This window comes from Oncorhynchus keta, unplaced genomic scaffold, assembly GCF_023373465.1.
Source record: "Oncorhynchus keta strain PuntledgeMale-10-30-2019 unplaced genomic scaffold, Oket_V2 Un_scaffold_15365_pilon_pilon, whole genome shotgun sequence".
Taxonomy (NCBI): Eukaryota; Metazoa; Chordata; class Actinopteri; order Salmoniformes; family Salmonidae; genus Oncorhynchus; species Oncorhynchus keta.
Window position 1 is genome coordinate 5,869 of NW_026290799.1, and position 21,120 is coordinate 26,988.

At 43.0% G+C, this 21,120-nt stretch overlaps 2 protein-coding genes and 2 long non-coding RNA genes across 13 annotated transcripts; 1 reads left to right on the forward strand and 3 right to left on the reverse strand.

Moving 5' to 3' along the window:
• Positions 1-778: 778 nt before the first annotated feature.
• On the forward strand, positions 779-16,239 carry xpnpep1 (X-prolyl aminopeptidase (aminopeptidase P) 1, soluble). 2 transcript variants are annotated; one of them, XM_052514205.1, is made up of 21 exons: positions 779-917; positions 1,152-2,859; positions 5,164-5,288; positions 5,688-5,751; positions 6,718-6,822; positions 8,024-8,116; positions 8,263-8,406; positions 8,577-8,672; positions 9,647-9,728; positions 9,889-10,099; positions 11,845-11,934; positions 12,060-12,110; positions 12,253-12,311; positions 13,483-13,560; positions 13,674-13,745; positions 14,282-14,342; positions 14,452-14,521; positions 14,631-14,804; positions 15,022-15,098; positions 15,264-15,362; positions 15,881-16,239. In XM_052514205.1, the coding sequence occupies exons 3-21, from the start codon at positions 5,172-5,174 to the stop codon at positions 15,998-16,000; spliced, it is 1,863 nt and encodes a 620-aa protein (XP_052370165.1). In that variant the 5' UTR covers positions 779-917; positions 1,152-2,859; positions 5,164-5,171; the 3' UTR covers positions 16,001-16,239. The 2 variants fall into 2 exon arrangements, with proteins under 2 accessions (XP_052370165.1, XP_052370164.1); XM_052514204.1 differs by lacking the exon at positions 779-917 and adding an exon at positions 3,792-3,839 and having other exon boundaries at positions 2,747-2,859.
• On the reverse strand, positions 4,421-5,190 carry LOC127927580 (uncharacterized). Of its 3 annotated transcripts, none has more exons than XR_008128058.1 (3): positions 5,047-5,190; positions 4,770-4,823; positions 4,421-4,576 (listed from the first exon to the last, which is right to left on the reverse strand). It is a non-coding gene; the product is annotated as an uncharacterized LOC127927580 (long non-coding RNA). The 3 variants fall into 3 exon arrangements; XR_008128056.1 differs by lacking the exon at positions 5,047-5,190 and adding an exon at positions 4,922-4,964; XR_008128057.1 differs by lacking the exon at positions 5,047-5,190 and adding an exon at positions 4,889-4,911.
• On the reverse strand, positions 6,835-8,017 carry LOC127927581 (uncharacterized). 7 transcript variants are annotated; one of them, XR_008128062.1, is made up of 3 exons: positions 7,649-8,017; positions 7,118-7,235; positions 6,835-7,058 (listed from the first exon to the last, which is right to left on the reverse strand). It is a non-coding gene; the product is annotated as an uncharacterized LOC127927581 (long non-coding RNA). The 7 variants fall into 7 exon arrangements; XR_008128059.1 differs by having other exon boundaries at positions 7,118-7,294; XR_008128063.1 differs by lacking the exon at positions 7,118-7,235 and adding an exon at positions 7,472-7,589 and having other exon boundaries at positions 6,835-6,940.
• A 7-nt stretch (positions 16,240-16,246) lies between the features above and the next one.
• si:dkey-246e1.3 (uncharacterized) lies at positions 16,247-20,155 on the reverse strand. The gene is made up of 3 exons (XM_052514206.1): positions 19,988-20,155; positions 19,644-19,740; positions 16,247-16,691 (listed from the first exon to the last, which is right to left on the reverse strand). Exons 1-3 carry the CDS (start codon positions 20,097-20,099, stop codon positions 16,367-16,369), a joined length of 534 nt encoding a protein of 177 aa, XP_052370166.1. The 5' UTR covers positions 20,100-20,155; the 3' UTR covers positions 16,247-16,366.
• Positions 20,156-21,120: the final 965 nt, after the last annotated feature.

Sequence of the window (21,120 nt, forward strand, 5' to 3'; positions counted from 1 at the left end):
GGCACCAGAACATCACATTCATCAGTAATAAGGTCCTCAATCAGCTTTCTGAATGGACCTAGAGGCACCAGAACATCACATTCATCAGTAATAAGGTCCTCAATCAGCTTTCTGAATGGACCTAGAGGCACCAGAACATCACATTCATCAGTAATAAGGTCCTCAATCAGCTTTCTGAATGGACCTAGAGGCACCAGAACATCACATTCATCAGTAATAAGGTCCTCAATCATCTTTCTGAATGGACCTAGAGGCACCAGAACATCACATTCATCAGTAATAAGGTCCTCAATCATCTTTCTGAATGGACCTAGAGGCACCAGAACATCACATTCATCAGTAATAAGGTCCTCAATCAGCTTTCTGAATGGACCTAGAGGCACCAGAACTTCACATTTAACATTTTGAAGATTGTTCCACAAATAATGTTCAAGAAAACTAAAGCTGATTTACCTAACTCTGAGAGACCACAGGAATTTACAGAGTTAGTCATCCCTGAGACCGGGTGTGGTAGCTAGTATGACTACAGTTTAGTAATGATGTTAGGAACAGTGGAACTTTTTGTAAAAGGGCTTCATAAATGAAAACATAACAATGTATCAACCTATGTGACATCAAAGAGGGCCAACCAACTTTCTGGCAGAGAATGCGTGATATACCATCCAAGCTTTCACAGACTCCAAAACAATCTTTACACAATATTCTTAGTTTAGGGAAGCCTGATGAAGACATTACAGGGCAGAATAAAGTGGCAATAACATTGTAATAATACTGTGGTAACTCAATGCTACATACTACTGTGACTTTTAATAACCAATAACCCTGTTGACTTCCAGGGGAGGTGAGTACGGACAAGATGAACTCTATCAAAGACAGTGAGAAGATGGGCATCTTCAAGCAGACAGAAGGTTGCTCAAGTAAGTACACCACTGACTCACACACACACCCACCCACACACACACACCCACCCACACACACCCACCCACCCACCTACACACACCCACCCACACACACACACCCACCCACCCACCCACACACACCCAATACAGTAGGTGTGATAGTGTATAACTGAACAGAAACATACAAATAAACCTTACTGTGTAGCCGTATTCATGTAATACAATCTTTCATCTCAATGTTAATTTAAACAGGAAGTTCTGGACAACTGCTGGAGCCTGGGAGATATCTGGTGATGTTGACGATAGCTGCAGCCTACTTCCTACACTCTCTGATCCAGCAGTAGTTTATACTGTAGATCTAGGTTTGCATCCCAAATGGCACCCTATTCCCCATATAGTGCACTACTTCTGACCAGAGGACTTCAAAAATATATATGTATATATATATGTCACCTTTATTTAACCAGGTAAGCCAGTTGAGAACAAACTCTCATTTACAATTGCGACCTGGCCAAGTTAAAGCAAGGCAGTGCGACACAAGCAACTAAACAGAGTTACGCATGGAATAAACAAACGTACAGTCAATAACACAATAGAACAAATCGATATACATTGTGTGCAAATGAGGTAAGATTAGGGAGGTAAGGCAATAAATAGGCTGTAGTGGCGAAGTAATTACAATTTAGCAGGCAAACTGGAGTGATAGATGTGCAGAAAATGAATGTGCAAGTAGAGATACTGGGGTGCAAAGGAGCAAAAAAAAATCAAAAATAACAATATGGGGATGAGGTAGTTGGATGGGCTATTTACAGATGAGCTATGTACAGGTGCAATGATCTGTGAGCTGCTCTGACAGCTGATGCTTAAAGTTAGTGAGGGAGATATGAGTCTCCAGCTTCAGTAATTTTAAAAATTCATTCCAGTCATTGGCAGCAGAGAACTGGAAGGAAAGACGGCCAAAGGTGGAATTGACTTTGTTGGTGACCAGTGAAATATACCTGCTGGAGCGCATGCTACAGGTGGGTGCTGCTATAGTGACCTGTGAGCTAAGATAAGGCGGGGCTTTACCTAGCAAAGACTTGGGCTTTGGTCAAAAGTAGTGCACTATATAGGGAATAGGGTGCCATTTGGGCATAGCCCTAACCCTCACTTTGAATCAACACTGGAACTGTCAAATATTCCTATTTTCTAAACTGCAATGAAGTCTATATTTTGATGATCTTTTTGTCATTGGTCTGAATGGTGTGGGTTTGAATTTGCTCTTGAAGCAAGCATTTTTTTGTTTATTTGTTTTTTTATCCTAGATATAAAACATATATATATATACTTTAGATGCCAACTAAATGCCAACTTCCTGTACTATATTGTAAATATTCCACATTTGGGTAAATATGACTGAGTTTACTGTTTCAGCCCAATATCCAGAACATCAAAGCAAACGTAATAGAGCAACAATTGTTCATTGCCCTTCCCTGTCCAATTACTGTATCAAAAATGCAATTTGAAGGAAAGAGATGCTGTAAATGTTTGCAAATGTGTCCCATTGTATGTATGCATTGTTTTCTCATGCATTAATGTATTAAACTGCCACATTCCCATTTAAGGTGAATTTCGAAGTCTTGCATATATGTTTTTATTGAGTAACCATAAAAATAATATGTGATGATGAAAACATATATTTGGATAAATACGAATTATTGAAAACGTGAAATTTCTATAGGCCTTTTGCTCCTATGCAGGGACGTAGGCTACATACTGGTTCATACATGTTGTTGTTTACTTGAGCCGCTGTATTTTGAATTAAAGGGAGGCGAGTCTCATCTCCGTGTGGTTATTGGAAGAAGCTCGTGTCACGTGACCAGAAACGTCAAGGATTCAATGGCAGCCTACTGTTTTGTAAATTAACACAAGCGACAGCTGCATAAAATAGTGTTTTAAACGACAGAATTGCATTTCTAAGGTAAATGTACAATTTAACGTTATCTTATTAGACTGACATGGTGTTAACAAACTTTCTATCGGGGGTTCAGGTGCCCGATGCAAGAAAGCAATGAATAGAGAATATCGTGTGGTTGTAATGTGGAAGACGCTCGCGTGCTACATGCTACTCGCGTAGCCCCATTAATGTTGTCTAGCTAGCAAGATAGGCAAAGCCCACGAATATTTTTTTGTAGAAAATATATGTATAATGTGTTAACTACTACAGCTATGAACAACGTGTGACTCATACTCTAATGAAATATATACAATATTGGCTATGAAATTCGTATTATTTTGCTCAAAGTAACTTTTCCATTGAATATCCCCCACAGTAACCTGATGAAATGCCACACCTATCCCAACTGCGACAAAATAACTGCATTGAATTAACACAATTATGCCAGTTGGAATCATTCAATTAGCAATTTAATTAGTTTCCCACCACTTGTTGCCAGCGAACTTCCCAAATAATTGTTCTCAAATGGTAAACAACATCGCATGTAGGTTTCAGCCAATCCGTGAGTTCGGTGGTGGCTTTGTTGAGGCGATTGGATGACGCCCATTCTGGCATCGATGAATAAAACTACCCCATCAATAATATGGGATGATTTTATTCCTTTAACGACCTGAAATGAAACCACTGATATTATCCATTATACACCTTACAGTATGTCAAATCTTTCAAAATCACGATCTCACGAAATGCCTTTTTGTAGATGGGTTTCTTAGACCTTGATGCATGATCAAAGTATACTGTATAAAGGCAGCATTCAGGCCTAAGGGTAATTGAATTGTTTGCAATTGCAGCAAAGATAATAATCATAATCTGTTAATATTTAACCCTGAGTTTGTCTGAGTCAGCAAGGTTAAAGATCCAGGTGCAGACTAAGACTTTGAGCCCCACGTTAACAGGCTATTTGTCAGATATCTCATAGACGGCTGAAGACAACATGGGCTCAGGTAATTGCATTTTTAATAGTTTGAGTTCACAATAATAAATAACATATATGTTTAGTTTGTCCGGTATGTTAAACGAAGCGTTTATGTTATTATTCCTTATCATTTTGTAGGATGTTGATTCTAGTTTAGGCTATACATGGTCCACTTCTGGCACCAAGGTAACGAAACAGTGTAACAAAAGCATGCTCCAATGGTAGAGTCGATATAAACCAGGGTCATTCCAGTTGTATTACACTGCTGTGTGTAGTCTAGTTCTGAGGGAGCATCTTCAGCCACGGTGTGCCTGTTCAGTTACTCTATTGTGGTTTAAACCCCTGTATCTGTGGAGGTAAAACTGTGACTGAGACAGATGAACTAACCTACTCGAGAGGGGAGGCAGGAGCATACTGTAACTGTGACTGAAACTAACTAACCTACTCGAGAGGGGAGGCAGGAGCATACTGTAACTGTGACTGAAACTAACTAACCTACTCGAGAGGGGAGGCAGGAGCATACTGTAACTGTGACTGAAACTAACTAACCTACTCGAGAGGGGAGGCAGGAGCATACTGTAACTGTGACTGAAACTAACTAACCTACTCGAGAGGGGAGGCAGGAGCATACTGTAACTGTGACTGAAACTAACTAACCTACTCGAGAGGGGAGGCAGGAGCATACTGTAACTGTGACTGAAACTAACTAACCTACTCGAGAGGGGAGGCAGGAGCATACTGTAACTGTGACTGAAACTAACTAACCTACTAACTGTAAACTAACCTACTCGAGAGGGGAGGCAGGAGCATACTGTAACTGTGACTGAAACTAACTAACCTACTCGAGAGGGGGAGCATACTGCAGGAGCATACTGTAACTGTGACTGAAACTAACTAACCTACTCGAGAGGGGAGGGCAGGAGCATCTACTGTTCACTGTAAACTGAAACTAACTAACCTACTCGAGAGGGGAGGCAGGAGCATACTGTAACTGTGACTGAAACTAACTAACCTACTGAGAGGGGGGAGGCAGTGATGTGAAGAGGGGAATAACTGTAACTAATGTAACTAACTAACCTACTCAACAGGGGAGGGAGGAAACTAACTAACCTACTCGAGAGGGGAGGCAGGAGCATACTGTAACTGACTGACTGCAGGAGCATACTGTAACTGTGACTGAAACTCAACAGAGGGGAGGCAGGAGCATACTGTAACTGTGACTGAAACTAACTAACCTACTCGAGAGGGGAGGCAGGAGCATACTGTAACTGTGGATCCCTCCGGAGTCCCATTCTTGGGCTGCCTGTTCAGTTCGTCTGTTATGGCTTTACCGCCTGTGTATCTCTCCCTAGACGCTGCCATGTCTCCCAAGATCACAGTGGAGCTGCTGCGGCAGCTACGGCAAGCCATGAGGAACACCAAGTACATCGCTGAGCCCATCCAGGCCTACATTGTCCCCTCTGGAGACGCACACCAGGTACTGAACACACACACACGGTCGCACGCATACCGCAAGAACACACACACACACACACACACACACACACACACACACACACACACACACACACACACACACACACACACACACACACACAGAATTACTAATTAGAAATAATGAACAATAGTGAGTATAAGTCTGCCTGACCTCTAGTAATGGACAATGTGACTTTCTAGCAGGGTCCTCTCCATCTCCACATCTTTCACTCGTTCTCTCTCTCTCTCTCTAAACCTCATCCCTCCGTTACACCCTCTCTCTCTCTGGTCTTGAGTCGTGATGTGAAGAGGGGAATAATTAAGATGTTATAATAACTGCTAGGGGACCACTTATACCTGATTACTGCTGGATCTGATCTCTCTCTCTCTCTCGTTACAGAGTGAATACATCGCACCATGTGACTGCAGACGTGAATTCATCTGTGGCTTCAATGGCTCCGCAGGTATTGTGTGTGTGTACTTGTGTCAGGATCTAGTTCCCTTGTTATAAAGGAGGCTGATATGGCGAGAACACCAGTGAATACACAAAGACAAACTTATCTCAGCCTTGGTCATGTCAGACCAGATGAAATCAACACTTCATACAATACCAGGAAAGTTGTATTGTCATTTCCCATAAATGCACACCTTGATTATAACAGTGAACTTATACGCCCTAAGAAAGAACAGGGCATCTGTAAATAATATAGACAGACATTTGCTTGTATTGAATTAGGGTCAGAGATTGGACACGTTGATAATAAAATGAAATCAGGCCATAGAAACAGGACAGTTCTGTAGCCTTGCTTGACAACCTTTGAACAGTAGCATAGTGACAACGAAAGACATGACTAAGAATCAGCTATTAAGACGACATGTCTCCAGGCACGGCCATAGTAACAGAGAACAGATATGTAGCCTTGATTGATTGATGACATGTCTCCAGGCACGGCCATAGTAACAGAGAACAGATATGTAGCCTTGATTGATTGATGACATGTCTCCAGGCACGGCCATAGTAACAGAGAACAGATATGTAGCCTTGATTGATTGATGACATGTCTCCAGGCACGGCCATAGTAACAGAGAACAGATATGTAGCCTTGATTGATTGATGACACCTTTGCCCGGCCTAGTAACAGTGAAAGATATGTAGCCTAATGAATGATTAAGATGACATGTCTCCAGGCACGGCCATAGTAACAGAGAACAGATATGTAGCCTTGATTGATTGATGACATGTCTCCAGGCACGGCCATAGTAACAGAGAACAGATATGTAGCCTTGATTGATTGATGACATGTCTCCAGGCCACCATAGTAACAGAGAACAGATATGTAGCCTTGATTGATTGATGACATGTCTCCAGGCACGGCCATAGTAACAGAGAACAGATATGTAGCCTTGATTGATTGATGACATGTCTCCAGGCACGGCCATAGTAACAGAGAAGCATGCGGCCATGTGGACAGACGGACGGTACTTCCTCCAGGCCAGCCAGCAGATGGACAACAACTGGACCCTCATGAAGATGGGTAAACAACAACAACAACAACACTCTTAGTTCTTGAATGGATATGGCATCTGAAGACACCTAGTTGAAGCTAGTATAAGTGGAAGTTGGTTTCTAATGGATATGTCATCTGAAGACACCTAGTTGAAGCTAGTATAAGTGGAAGTTGGTTTCTAATGGATATGTCATCTGAAGACACCTAGTTGAAGCTAGTATAAGTGGAAGTTGGTTTCTAATGGATATGGCATCTGAAGACACCTAGTTGAAGCTAGTATAAGTGGAAGTTGGTTTCTAATGGATATGTCATCTGAAGACACCTAGTTGAAGCTAGTATAAGTGGAAGTTGGTTTCTAATGGATATGGCATCTGAAGACACCTAGTTGAAGCTAGTATAAGTGGAAGTTGGTTTCTAATGGATATGGCATCTGAAGACACCTAGTTGAAGCTAGTATAAGTGGAAGTTGGTTTCTAATGGATATGGCATCTGAAGACACCTAGTTGAAGCTAGTATAAGTGGAAGTTGGTTTCTAATGGATATGGCATCTGAAGACACCTAGTTGAAGCTAGTATAAGTGGAAGTTGGTTTCTAATGGATATGGCATCTGAAGACACCTAGTTGAAGCTAGTATAAGTGGAAGTTGGTTTCTAATGGATATGGCATCTGAAGACACCTAGTTGAAGCTAGTATAAGTGGAAGTTGGTTTCTAATGGATATGGCATCTGAAGACACCTAGTTGAAGCTAGTATAAGTGGAAGTTGGTTTCTAATGGATATGGCATCTGAAGACACCTAGTTGAAGCTAGTATAAGTGGAAGTTGGTTTCTAATGGATATGTCATCTGAAGACACCTAGTTGAAGCTAGTATAAGTGGAAGTTGGTTTCTAATGGATATGGCATCTGAAGACACCTAGTTGAAGCTAGTATAAGTGGAAGTTGGTTTCTAATGGATATGTCATCTGAAGACACCTAGTTGAAGCTAGTATAAGTGGAAGTTGGTTTCTAATGGATATGGCATCTGAAGACACCTAGTTGAAGCTAGTATAAGTGGAAGTTGGTTTCTTCTGCATCTAACGTTAAAACTTTTAAAAGAAATGCACTTAACCACTGTAGCATAGATTGGCCGACGCTTCTCTTGATAAGACATCCTACACACGGGACCGTCGACTCTGTTGTGAGATGTGTCAGTATTTTCTGGCTCATTTGCGGGTGTTTCCTGTCACCAGGTCTGAAGGAGACACTTAGCCAGGAGGACTGGCTGATCAGTGTGCTGCCTGAGAACTCGACAGTAGGAGTGGACCCCTGGATCATTGCTGCTGGTCCGTAGAGTTCCACATCTCTTACGTCGTACACAGTAACACAGTGATAATGGTGTAGCACATGTTGTGTACTATACTTCCAGTGCTAAGTATCTACCATTTTGGTGCTGACTATGGTTACATGACCTGTCTGTTGTTCCATCCAGACCAGTGGAAGAACATGTCTAAGGCCCTGGCCAGTGCAGGCCACTCCCTGGTGGCTGTTCAGGACAACCTGATAGATGCCATCTGGATGGACCGTCCAACCAGACCCTCCACTCAGCTCCTCACCCTGGGCCTGGGGTTCACGGGTCGGTAGTACCGCTTGGAGCCATTATTGACCTATTCAACATTCTAGAGGTGTTATGTATCCTATCCTGTGATTGGTTGAAAGGTAGTAGCTGTACATGTGTGTACAATGTTGTTGATACATCTTCCTCATCAATGGTTCACAGTTAATCCAGGTCCTCCTCTGTTCCAGGTCTGACCTGGCAGGACAAGATGACCGCTCTGAGATCCAAGATGGCCGAGAGGAAGATCTCTTGGTTCGTTGCCACGGCGCTGGATGAGATTGCATGTATGATTCCCTTTATACTGATATAGTTACTATAACACAGAACAGAGAAATTTGTCCTATATAATTCACCCTAAACAGTCGTTGGAATTACCATATAAAATATCACCAACTCACTAACCCTGGTCATGTCGAGGTACAGGGTGCACAGGCTTTCGTTCCAACCCAGCACTAGCACACCTGATTCAACACATTTTTATTTAACTAGGCAAGTCAGTTAAGAGCAAATTATTATTTACAATGACAGCCTAATCAAATGTCTTGATTGAAGAGTAGTTGATGGGTTGAATCAGGTGTGTTAGTGCTGGGCTGGAACAAACGTCTGCCCAACCAGTAGACCTACAGGACTTTATTGAATGACCTCACCAAACAGTTAGGTTGCATAACCCTGTGAGGTAGACACGACACCCTCTGATCACGATCCAAGAACCCTGAGGCTGTACGGGTGTCCCTGTAGATGCCTGTCTGAGCACCTCGTTAGCTGGCCCTAACGAGCCTATAGAGCTCTCAGAGCTGATTGGCTGGCCAGAGTGTTTGTGTTAATTAGGGAGGACAATGTTGATGTTGATGTTGATTGCAGTCGTCCAGTCACTTTTAGACTAATGTGTCTAAATGAGGGGGTTTGTCTGGGCTTCTTCCCTAGAGGGTGAGGAGGGTAACCTCATCATCATAATAATAATACAATTATTAATAATAATAATAATGATTAGGATCATATTAATAATAACACAGTGCTAGCTAATTTATTTTTAGCAGAAGACACATTGTTAAATAGCTGTTTACAAGATTCAAACCACTGTACATAAAAATCCAAATCAAATTGTATTTGTCACATGTGCCGAATACAACAGGTGTAGTAGACCTTACAATGAAATGCTTACATACATTACTGAATTTGTGGAAGGAGAACAGGAAAAATCGTTCCCACCAAACAGGTGTAAAGTGGTAGTGTGTTTTAACTGTGTTACTCTTCCCAGGGCTGTTCAACCTCCGTGGCTCTGACATCGAGTACAACCCTGTTTTCTTTGCGTACGCCATCGTTGGAATGAACACAATCAGGTAAAAGCACCTAAATCCTAAAAGCACCTTAATGAATCTAAAATAAAAACACTTTACTTTCTTTCCCGACTGTCCTTTCTCTGACACAGTATAGAAAGCACAGCATACTTTGATCTCCCATGAGAAGTAGGTCATGAATCTGACCTCTGACCCCACCTAGGCTCTTCGTGGACATCAAGCGTCTGGCCGTGCCGACGGTGAGGGAGCACCTTCAGCTGGACACGCCCTCCAAGGTGGAGCTTAGCATCCAGACTGCCCCCTATGAGTCTGTGTTCACAGAGCTGCAGGCTGTGTGTGCCTCCCTGGGGCCCAAGGAGAAGGTGTGGATCAGCGACAAAGCCAGCTGCGCCCTCACGCAGGTCATCCCCAAGGTGAGAGAGTGCGACTGTGTAATTCCTGACACAAAATGGCTGTAGTGGGTGCTCATGCAGGTCATCCCCAAGGTGAGAGAGTGCGACTGTGTAATTCCTGACACAAAATGGCTGTAGTGGGTGCTCATGCAGGTTATTCCCAAGGTGAGAGAGTACAACTGTGTAGTGGCTGTGTCACATTGGTAGAATGAGTGGGATGGGGATGAGTTACCCCCAAACAATGTAAAGTACTTTTGTTAATAAACTCAGCAAAAATAGAAGCGTCTTCTCACTGTCAACTGTGTTTATTTTCAGCAAACTTAACATGTGTATATTTGTGTGAACATAAGATTCAACAACTGAGACATAAACTGAACAAGTTCCACAGACATGTGACTAACAGAAATGGGATAATGTGTCCATGAACAAAGGGGGGGTCAAAATCAAAAGTAACAGTCAGTATCTGGTGTGGCCACCAGCTGCATTAAGTACTGCAGTGGACTCCTCATGGACTGCACCAGATTTGCCAGTTCTTGCTGTGAGATGTTACCCTACTCTTCCACCAAGGCACCTGCAAGTTCCCGGACATTTCTGGGGGGAATGGCCCTAGACCCCACCCTCCGATCCAACAGGTCCCAGACAAGCTCAATGGGATTGAGATCCGGGCTCTTCGCTGGCCATGGCAGAACACTGACATTCCTGTCTTGCAGGAAATTACGCACAGAACGAGCAGTATGGCTGGTGGCATTGTCATGCTGGAGGGTCATGTCAGGATGAGCCTGCAGGAAGGGTACCACATGAGGGAGGAGGATGTCTTCCCTGTAACGCACAGCGTTGAGATTGCCTGCAATGACAACAAGCTCAGTCCGATGATGCTGTGACACACCGCCCCAGACCATGATGGACCCTCCACCTCCAAATGGATCCCGCTCCAGAGTACAGGCCTCGGTGTAACGCTCATTCCTTCAACGATAAACGCGAAACCGACCATCACCCCTGGTGAGACAAAACCACGACTCGTCAGTGAAGAGCAATTTTGCCAGTCCTGTCTGGTCCAGCGATGGTAGGTTTGTGCCAATAGGTGACGTTGTTGCCGGTGGTGTCTGGTGAGGACCTGCCTTACAACAGGCCTACAAGTCCTCAGTCCAGCCTCTCTCAGCCTATTGCAGACAGTCTGAGCACTGATGAAGGGATTGTGTTTTCCTGGTGTAAGAGTTGTTGTTGCCATCCTGTACCTGTCCCGCAGGTGTGATGTACCGATCCTGTGCAGCTGTTGTTACACAATCAGCTGTCCGTCCTGTCTCCCTGTCTTAGGCGTCTCACAGTACGGACATTGTAATTTATTGCCCTGGCCACATCAGCAGTCCTCATGCCTCCTTGCAGCATGCCTAAGGCATGTTCATGCAGATGAGCAGGGACCCTGGGCATCTTTCTTTTGGTGTTTTTCAGAGTCCGTAGAAAGGCCTTTTTAGTGTCCTAAGTTTTCATAACTTTGACCTTAGTGTCTTAATGACCGTTCCACAGGTTCATGTTCATTCATTGTTTATGGTTCATTGAACAAGCATGGGAAACAGTGTTTAAACCCTTTACACAGAAGATCTGTGAAGTTATTTGGATTTTTACGAATTATCTTTGAAAGACAGGGTCCTGAAAAGGGGACGTTTCTTTTTTTGCTGAGTTTACATGTAGGCCTATTTAGTCAAATGATATGTGTAGCATCAGGTACCTACTAATTCATTGCTTTGTTGTTCTGTTTTGTCCCACAGGCCCACCGGTCTCCTATCCCCTACACTCCTCTCTGCCTCGCCAAAGCTGTCAAGAACGCCACCGAGATTCAAGGGATGAAAATGGCCCATGTAAGTTACCTTTAACCTTTTGACCCTTACAATTATTTACTTGGATTTTACACATCATCAAATCGCCATAATTGTATCATCAACCAGCCATTGATCCTGTTGGACTTTTTCTCCTTTAACCACAGATCAAGGATGCTGTCGCCCTTTGTGAGCTCTTCGCTTGGTTGGAAAAAGAGGTACTTTATATGTAGTTTTTTAAATGTAATTTCCAGTAGTTTTGTAGCTGAAAGTGGTATTACACTTTTATGATTGCAGACTTTTTGGCTGTGAGTGTTGCAATGACTGCGTGTCATGTACTGTGTGGTTGTGGTTTTCTAGATTCCAAAAGGCACAGTGACTGAGATATCTGCAGCAGATAAGGCCGAGGAGTTACGCAGGTGGGGTTCTACTTTTCACTTCAACCATAAAATAAGGAAGCTATGTAATAACAACGTCTCTGATGTTTGCTCTCCAACTTCACTGATGATCCTGGATCTTTAGATTGAGATTGTCTCGGTTCCCTGCAGTCACTACACTGGATCTTTAGATTGAGATTGTCTCGGTTCCCTGCAGTCACTACACTGGATCTTTAGATTGAGATTGTCTCGGTTCCCTGCAGTCACTACACTGGATCTTTAGATTGAGATTGTCTCGGTTCCCTGCAGTCACTACACTGGATCTTTAGATTGAGATTGTCTCGGTTCCCTGCAGTCACTACACTGGATCTTTAGATTGAGATTGTCTCGGTTCCCTGCAGTCACTACACTGGATCTTTAGATTGAGATTGTCTCGGTTCCCTGCAGTCACTACACTGGATCTTTAGATTGAGATTGTCTCGGTTCCCTGCAGTCACTACACTGGATCTTTAGATTGAGATTGTCTCGGTTCCCTGCAGTCACTACACTGGATCTTTAGATTGAGATTGTCTCGGTTCCCTGCAGTCACTACACTGGATCTTTAGATTGAGATTGTCTCGGTTCCCTGCAGTCACTACACTGGATCTTTAGATTGAGATTGTCTCGGTTCCCTGCAGTCACTACACTGGATCTTTAGATTGAGATTGTCTCGGTTCCCTGCAGTCACTACACTGGATCTTTAGATTGAGATTGTCTCGGTTCCCTGCAGTCACTACACTGGATCTTTAGATTGAGATTGTCTCGGTTCCCTGCAGTCACTACACCGGGAAAAATCATTTCTGAAGCACAAAGAATAGGACAGTTGCATACACATCTCTCATCTCTTTCTCAAAACACATTGGAGGAGAAGGTCAGAGGGGAGGGATCTCTGGCTTTCTCATCCAATGGGTTTTGAGAAGGAGACGAGGAGAGAGTAGAGCGGACACGAGGAGTATGTAACTGAGATATTCCCAGTGAGTCAGAGGCTTTTGCATGAGAGGGATATTTAGCATCCTCTATTGAAACAATTAGGAACTGTATGTACCTCCTTCAACTCTGCGATGCGTGCCTAAGAACAGCCCACAGCCGTGGTATATTAGCCATATACCACACCCCCTCAGTCCTTATTGCTTACATACACACGTAAATATTAATGTATTTTATGTGGTTTCAGCCAACAGAAAGACTTTGTCGGACTCAGCTTCCCATCCATTTCCAGTGTTGGACCAAACGGAGCAATCATTCATTACAGGTTCCTTTGTTTATTGTAGAACTTTATTACACTGTAATTCATGTAGAGTTGTCTATAATCATGTTTTTGATAACTTATTTTGTATTTATGTACTTATTTTTGTTGTCCTATAGACCCCTCCCTGAAACCAACAGAACTCTCTCTCTAAACGAAATCTACCTCCTCGACTCTGGAGCCCAGTATATGTAAGCAATAATCCTACATGTGATAATGCTACATGTAATAATGCTGCACATAATCCTACATGTAATAATGCTGCACATAATCCTACATGTAATAATGCTGCACATAATCCTACATGTAATAATGCTGCACATAATCCTACATGTAATAATGCTACACATAATCCTATATGTAATAATGCTGCACATAATCCTACATTTTATTTATTTTATTTTACCTTTAAGTCAGTTAAGAACTGACAAGTCAGTTAAGAACAAGTTCTTATTTTCAATGACGGCCTAGGAACAGTGGGTTAACTGCCTGTTCAGGGGCAGAACGACAGATTTGTACTTTATCAGCTCGGGGGTTTGAACTCGTAACTAGTCCAACGCTCTAACCACTAGGCTACCCTGCCACCCCAAATGTAATAATGCTGCACATAATCCTACATGTAATAATGCTACACATAATGCTACATGTAATAAATAATAATGTGACACATAAGAAAAGCACGTTACAAATAAAACCTATTGTTCTCATAAATTCTGGTGTTTTCTAGTGATGGAACAACAGACGTCACCCGCACCATGCACTTTGGGTCCCCCTCTGCTTATGAGAAGGTAACAATTATCCATATGCCTCTCCTCTCATGACCTGCTACAGCATATGACAGAAGGAAAGTCCCAGTGGTATGTTCAGTGACCTATAGGTTTTCTCTCTGTATCTCAGGAAACCTTCACCTATGTTCTGAAGGGACATATAGCTGTCAGCGCTGCCATTTTCCCCAACGGAACCAAAGGTGAGACCTTGTTGTTTGTGGAGTACTCAATGTTGCCAGTGTTTGTTTTTAAATGACTAATATGTGAAATGTAAACCTCTACTCCCCCCTCCTCTCCCTCCACCCTTAGGCCACCTGCTGGACTCGTTTGCCCGCCAGGCGCTGTGGGAGTCTGGGCTGGACTACCTTCATGGTACGGGCCACGGGGTGGGATGTTTCCTCAATGTCCACGAGGGACCCTGTGGGATCTCCTACAAGACCTTCGCCGACGAGCCCCTGGAGGCAGGCATGATTGTCAGCGATGGTGGGTACGCTCACACACATATGGACGTACACAGACTCACGTACATGCATGCAGACACACAGACATGCAGGAACGCATACACACACACACACTTACTAACTATCATGCATACAGACACAAACACACAGACAATTGAACTATTTCTCTCTCTGTTTCTTCCCGTCTCTATTTGTTTCTCTCTCACACACACCTGAACTTGTCTCCTTCCTTTCCTCAGAACCTGGGTACTATGAGGACGGTTTGTTTGGCATTCGAATTGAAAACGTTGTTCTGGTGGTGCCAGCAAAACCCAAGGTAGAGATTGACTGAATAAGTATGAAATGAAGTGAAGTGTGTGTATAGAGTGAAGAATGAGTATACAGAGATACTGATGTTTATGGAGACAGATTGACTGACTACGTGTAAAATGAAGTGTGAAGGCTAGTGAAGACCATGTGACCTTTGTGTCCGTGTGCTCAGTATAACTACAGGAACAAGGGCAGTTTGACGTTTGAGCCTCTCACTCTGGTCCCCATCCAAGCCAAGATGGTAAACACAGATCTTCTCACCCAGAAAGAGGTCAGTCTTTGTCCCCATTCTTTGGAATTCATATTTTACCACATTTTACCATATTTAACACACTTCACTTTCTTTAGGAGGTGTCATCCATTTATTTACACTAAAATAAAGAACTAATTTATTTATACTAAAATAAAGCACTCATTTATTTATACTAAAATAAAGCACTCATTTATTTATACTAAAATAAAGCACTTATTTATTTATACTAAAATAAAGCACTCATTTATTTCTCATTTAAAAAGTCATCATTATGCAGCTCTAAAATTTAAACAGCCCTTGAAACTTGTGTAGAAATACTGTATTGTTTGGTGGAATTAAGTGACACGTAGTAGACCAGAAATAAAACAATCTTTCAGTTTCAAATCAGCTTTGCCATAGGAGACAAAGATCATGTATAAGGAGGTCTTCAGGAAATATCCACAGGTGCCCTTTGAAACCGGGGAAATCAATTAGTAATAGTTCTGCTATTTTGTATCTTATCACTCTGTGTGTGACTCTCTCTTCTCTTCCTGCAGCGTGATTGGGTGAACGAGTACCACAGGCAGTGCCGGGAGACGATTGGAGCAGAGCTGGAGAGGCAGGGCCGCAAGGAGGCCATGGATTGGCTGATCAGGGAAACCCAGCCAATCGCCTGAAGGCTATTCTGTGACTGACCCTTATTTAATTAAATTGTATTGCCCAGGAGTACAATTTTTGATCGCTCATCTCAGCAGTGATGATAACCTTTTCTTTTGATATTTTCTCTGAGAAGCTACTATCTATGGTTCTGGTCTCTGTGTATTTCACGCTATGCTTCTTTTCTAAAGCATCATCACCATCCATGTCTGAACTGTTTTATGGCGATTCAATAAATATCCAAGTGTGGAAAAAAGGATCGTTCACAACTTCCAAATAACTTCATCAAAGTTCATCCACTTTAGACAATGTTTTTCCCAAAATACAAACTTGAATAGGACAAAAAAATCAAACACCCCCCATGAAGTGGAACATGCCACCTTGCTCTAGAGCTGCATGTAGAAGTTGGGCGGGTCCAGGATGATACCACTATTGGGATCATTGGCGTAGTCCTGAAAGGTTAGCTCTTCTTGCTCCTTCGATCCACCAGGGGTGATATTCTGGATATTGTCCTCTTCCTCCAGCCCTATGGGTAGAGGGTTACTGTAGATGTAGTAGATTCTGGAGTTGTCCTTAGATGCTTCCTGTTTTCTGAAGAATGAGAGAGGGTTTCTGAAACTGGCGGATCTCTTGACAGCTCTGATGTCCACCGGGTTGACTGGTACGTCACGGAGCACAGCACTCTCATACATATGGGCCCTCTTCCACAGCCTGGAGGTGGGAAAATATATAATGCTCTTTCAGAGAACTGTGGGACTTTCTATGTGTTCTTTCTGGTCATTTTAAACCAATGCATTAAAATGTCCATCATTATTTTGTGTGCACACCAACATGGTAAACCAACATGGTAAAAACTGTTGCAGTAAAAGACCATTCAGTTTCATCATATGTCCATGGAGTGTCACTGTTCTACTGTGTTAAATGTGGAGTCGTACAGTGAGGAAAAGGCTACGCCAGAGGAAGCCGGGCTCATTGTAATGTAATGGCTGGAATGGAATAAATGGAAAGGTATTAAACGCATCAAACAGGGAAATGACATGTTTTGACTCCGTTCCATTAATTCCATTCCAGCCTCTACATTGAGCTGGCCTCCTATAGCTCCTTCCACCAGCCTCCTCTGGGCTACACTTCTAGGTTTGTCACCAAAACAACCTTCAAAGGTTCAATGTCATTCAAGCATCATATTCAATTACCAAATATTTTGTTTGCTCCAATGTAGGCTAATGAGTGAGAGTCATTACTAAGATGACTTTAGCTGAGGATCCCAACATGACTCAGAGAGGTAATTGTAAGCCAGAGATATAAACATGACCCAGAGACAGATGACCTCCTGCGACCGTGACAGGAGATGCTGTAGAGCCTCTTTACTTAGATATATGAATTATAGGGAATGGGTACTGTAGTACAACAAGCCTTACCTCCTGTGACTGTGTCAGGAGATGCAAAGCGAGAGGTTTTACTCCACTCCACAAAAATAATTTATTTAGAAGAATATATTTTTTTATGGAGGTCAACGAGAGAGTGTTGAATTTGTCAATAAAAGAATGTAATTGCTAATTTGCTATTTGAGGCTTATTTGATCGAATTGACGTTTCGTAATGTTTGTTACGAATGCACTGATATACAGTGGGGGAAAAAAGTATTTAGTAAGCCACCAATTGTGCAAGTTCTCCCACTTAAAAAGATGAGAGAGGCCTGTCATTTTCATCATAGGTACACTTCAACTATGACAGACAAAATGAGAGAGAAAAAAATCCAGAAAATCACATTGTAGGATTTTTATGAATTTATTTGCAAATTATGGTGGAAAATAAGAATTTGGTCAATGACAAAAGTTTATCTCAATACTTTGTTATATACCCTTTGTTGGCAATGACAGAGGTCAAACGTTTTCTGTAAGTCTTCACAAGGATTTCACACACTGTTGCTGGTATTTTGGCCCATTCCTCCATGCAGATCTCCTCTAGAGCAGTGATGTTTTGGGGCTGTTGCTGGGCAACACAGACTTTCAACTCCCTCCAATGATTTTCTATGGGGTTGAGATCTGGAGTCTGGCTAGGCCACTCCAGGACCTTGAAATGCTTCTTACGAAGCTACTCCTTCGTTGCCCGGGCGGTGTGTTTGGGATCATTGTCATGCTGAAAGAACCAGACACATTTCATCTTCAATGCCCTTGCTGATGGAAGGAGGTTTTCACTTAAAATCTCACGATATATGGCCCCATTCATTCTTTCCATTACACGGATCAGTCATCCTGGTCCCTTTGCAGAAAAACAGCCCCAAAGCATGATGTTTCCACCCCCATGCTTCACAGTAGGTATGGTGTTCTTTGGATGCAACTCGGCATTCTTTGTCCTCCAAAAAGTTATATTTTGGTTTTATCTGACCATATGACATTCTCCCAATTTTCTTCTGGATCATCCAAATGCTCTCTAGCAAACTTCAGACGGGCCTGGACATGTACTGGCTTAAGCAGGGGGACACGTCTGGCACTGCAGGATTTGAGTCCCTGGCGGCGTAGTGTGTTACTGTTACTGCTTTGTTACTTTGGTCCCAGCTCTCTGCAGGTCATTCACTAGGTCCCCCCGTGTGGTTCTGGGATTTTTGCTCACCGTTCTTGTGATCATTTTGACCCCACGGGTGAGATCTTGCGTGGAGCCCCAGATCGAGGGAGATTATCAGTGGTCTTGTATGTCTTCCATTTCCTAATAATTGCTCCCACAGTTGATTTCTTCAAGCCAAGCTGCTTACGTATTGCAGATTCAGTCTTCCCAGCCTGGTGCAGGTCTACAATTTTGTTTCTGGTGTCCTTTGACAGCTCTTTGGTCTTGCCCATAGTGGAGTTTGGAGTGTGACTGTTTGAGGTTGTGGACAGGTGTCTTTTATATGGATAACAAGTTCAGAAAGGTGCCATTAATACAGGTAACGAGTGGAGGACAGAGGAGCCGGTCTGTGAGAGCCAGAAATCTTGCTTGTTTGTAGGTGACCAAATACTTATTTTCCACCATAATTTGCAAATAAATTCATTAAAAATCCTACAATGTGATTATCTGGATTTTTTTCTAATTTTGTCTCTCATAGTTGAAGTGTACCTATGATAAAAAATTACAGGCCTCTCATCTTTTTAATTGGGAGAACTTGCACAATTGGTGGCTGACTAAATACTTTTTTGCCCCACTGTAAGTGGGCACGTGGAATTTCTGCAACTTGCCCAAAAACCGACTTTATATCGGAGATGTGCCTTTCGTCATAGAGATAGATAGAACTCTCATCTTGGATATAACCTGTTTTAGAATGGGCCTTGCCATTGAGGGCCTCCACCATTTTAAAGTAGTCAACTGAGTGGGGATTCCTATGAGTTAGGAACTATCAATCAATGATGAAGACTTTTAAATAGAGTTAGCCTCAATGGCGCTGCCAATGCTCTCTAACAGATGCTACAATGCCCCAGATACAAAGATGAGTGCTCTATCTAACTCTATGGCCTGTTTACGCGATTATCTTCCCTCTCATTGGCTAGAATGGTTCCACCTGATCTCACCTCCTCCGGCCTGCCTTCCTTATTTGAGGACATCCAATATCTTGTCAATATAATATACAATCTTTGCAAAGATTCATATGTAGTACAAAGCATTATGGGTATTGTAGTACATCAAGTCTTACCGTCTGCGGTTGTGACAGGATATGCTGCAGAACAGGCCAGTGATGGTGAGAACACACAAGGCTAGAGACATTAGGATGATGTTGAACACGTTGAACTCTGGAAGAAGAAGGATAGGAACAAGTGACTATGGTGACCATATTCTAAGAAGAGGGGAAAACAAGTGAAGACTAAGGTTCACCTTCATTTCAAGACAAACACTGAAACGTATTCAAGACACAAAGTCCCACTCAACTAACAACACTCCCAATTCAACTTACAAATGAGGAGGCTAGATTCAACAGTGAGCCTTCTTACAATATGTTTATAGGTACCAAAAAGCAGCCCTATAGTTGACCTTACCTACCATGTACTGCTGCGTTCATATCCTGGTCGACCGTGGTGAGAGCCGCGGTCCTGTTCATATCAAACGCCATCACCGTCACACTACTGTGGTTGTGGGTCCCAATCCCACTCATATTGTTGCTATTGGCATCCACCACATGGACTGATCCCAGGCTTCAAGCTCTACTCGCTGATTTAAAAGCCCTCAACACCATGTGACTCCCCCCAACTATTCTTGGCTATGTTCTGTTGTCGTGGAAACTTGGCGCCCCTCTTTTGGCGCCCCCCAGCCTTTGTTCTGCACCCTTTTTAGTTGTTGTACCCCTCTTACCCCCTCCCATCTCTCCATACACCCCTAGTTTGCATGTTATTAGTATTCTCTCCATCTCTGAAGGACAGTGAGAAAGAGGGAGTATTCTCTCCATCTCTGAGGGACAGTGAGAGAGGGAGTATTCTCTCCATCTCTGAAGGACAGTGAGAGAGAGGGAGTATTCTCTCCATCTCTGAGGGACAGTGAGAGAGGGAGTATTCTCTCCATCTCTGAAGGACAGTGAGAAAGAGGGAGTGTTCTCTCCATCTCTGAAGGACAGTGAGAGAGGGAGTATTCTCTCCATCTCTGAAGGACAGTGAGAGAGGGAGTATTCTCTCCATCTCTGAAGGACAGTGAGAGAGAGGGAGTATTCTCTCCATCTCTGAAGGACAGTGAGAGAGGGAGTATTCTCTCCATCTCTGAAGGACAGTGAGAGAGAGGGAGTATTCTCTCCATCTCTGAAGGACAGTGAGAGAGGGAGTATTCTCTCCATCTCTGAAGGACAGTGAGAGAGAGGGAGTATTCTCTCCATCTCTGAAGGACAGTGAGAGAGGGAGTATTCTTCCATCTCAGGACTGAAGGATTCTCTCCATCTCTGAGAGAGGGAGTATTCTCTCCATCTCTGAAGGACAGTGAGAGAGAGGGAGTATTCTCTCCATCTCTGAAGGACAGTGAGAGAGGGAGTATTCTCTCCATCTCTGAAGGACAGTGAGAGAGAGGGAGTATTCTCTCCATCTCTGAAGGACAGTGAGAGAGGGAGTATTCTCTCCATCTCTGAAGGACAGTGAGAGAGAGGGAGTATTCTCTCCATCTCTGAAGGACAGTGAGAGAGAGGGAGTATTCTC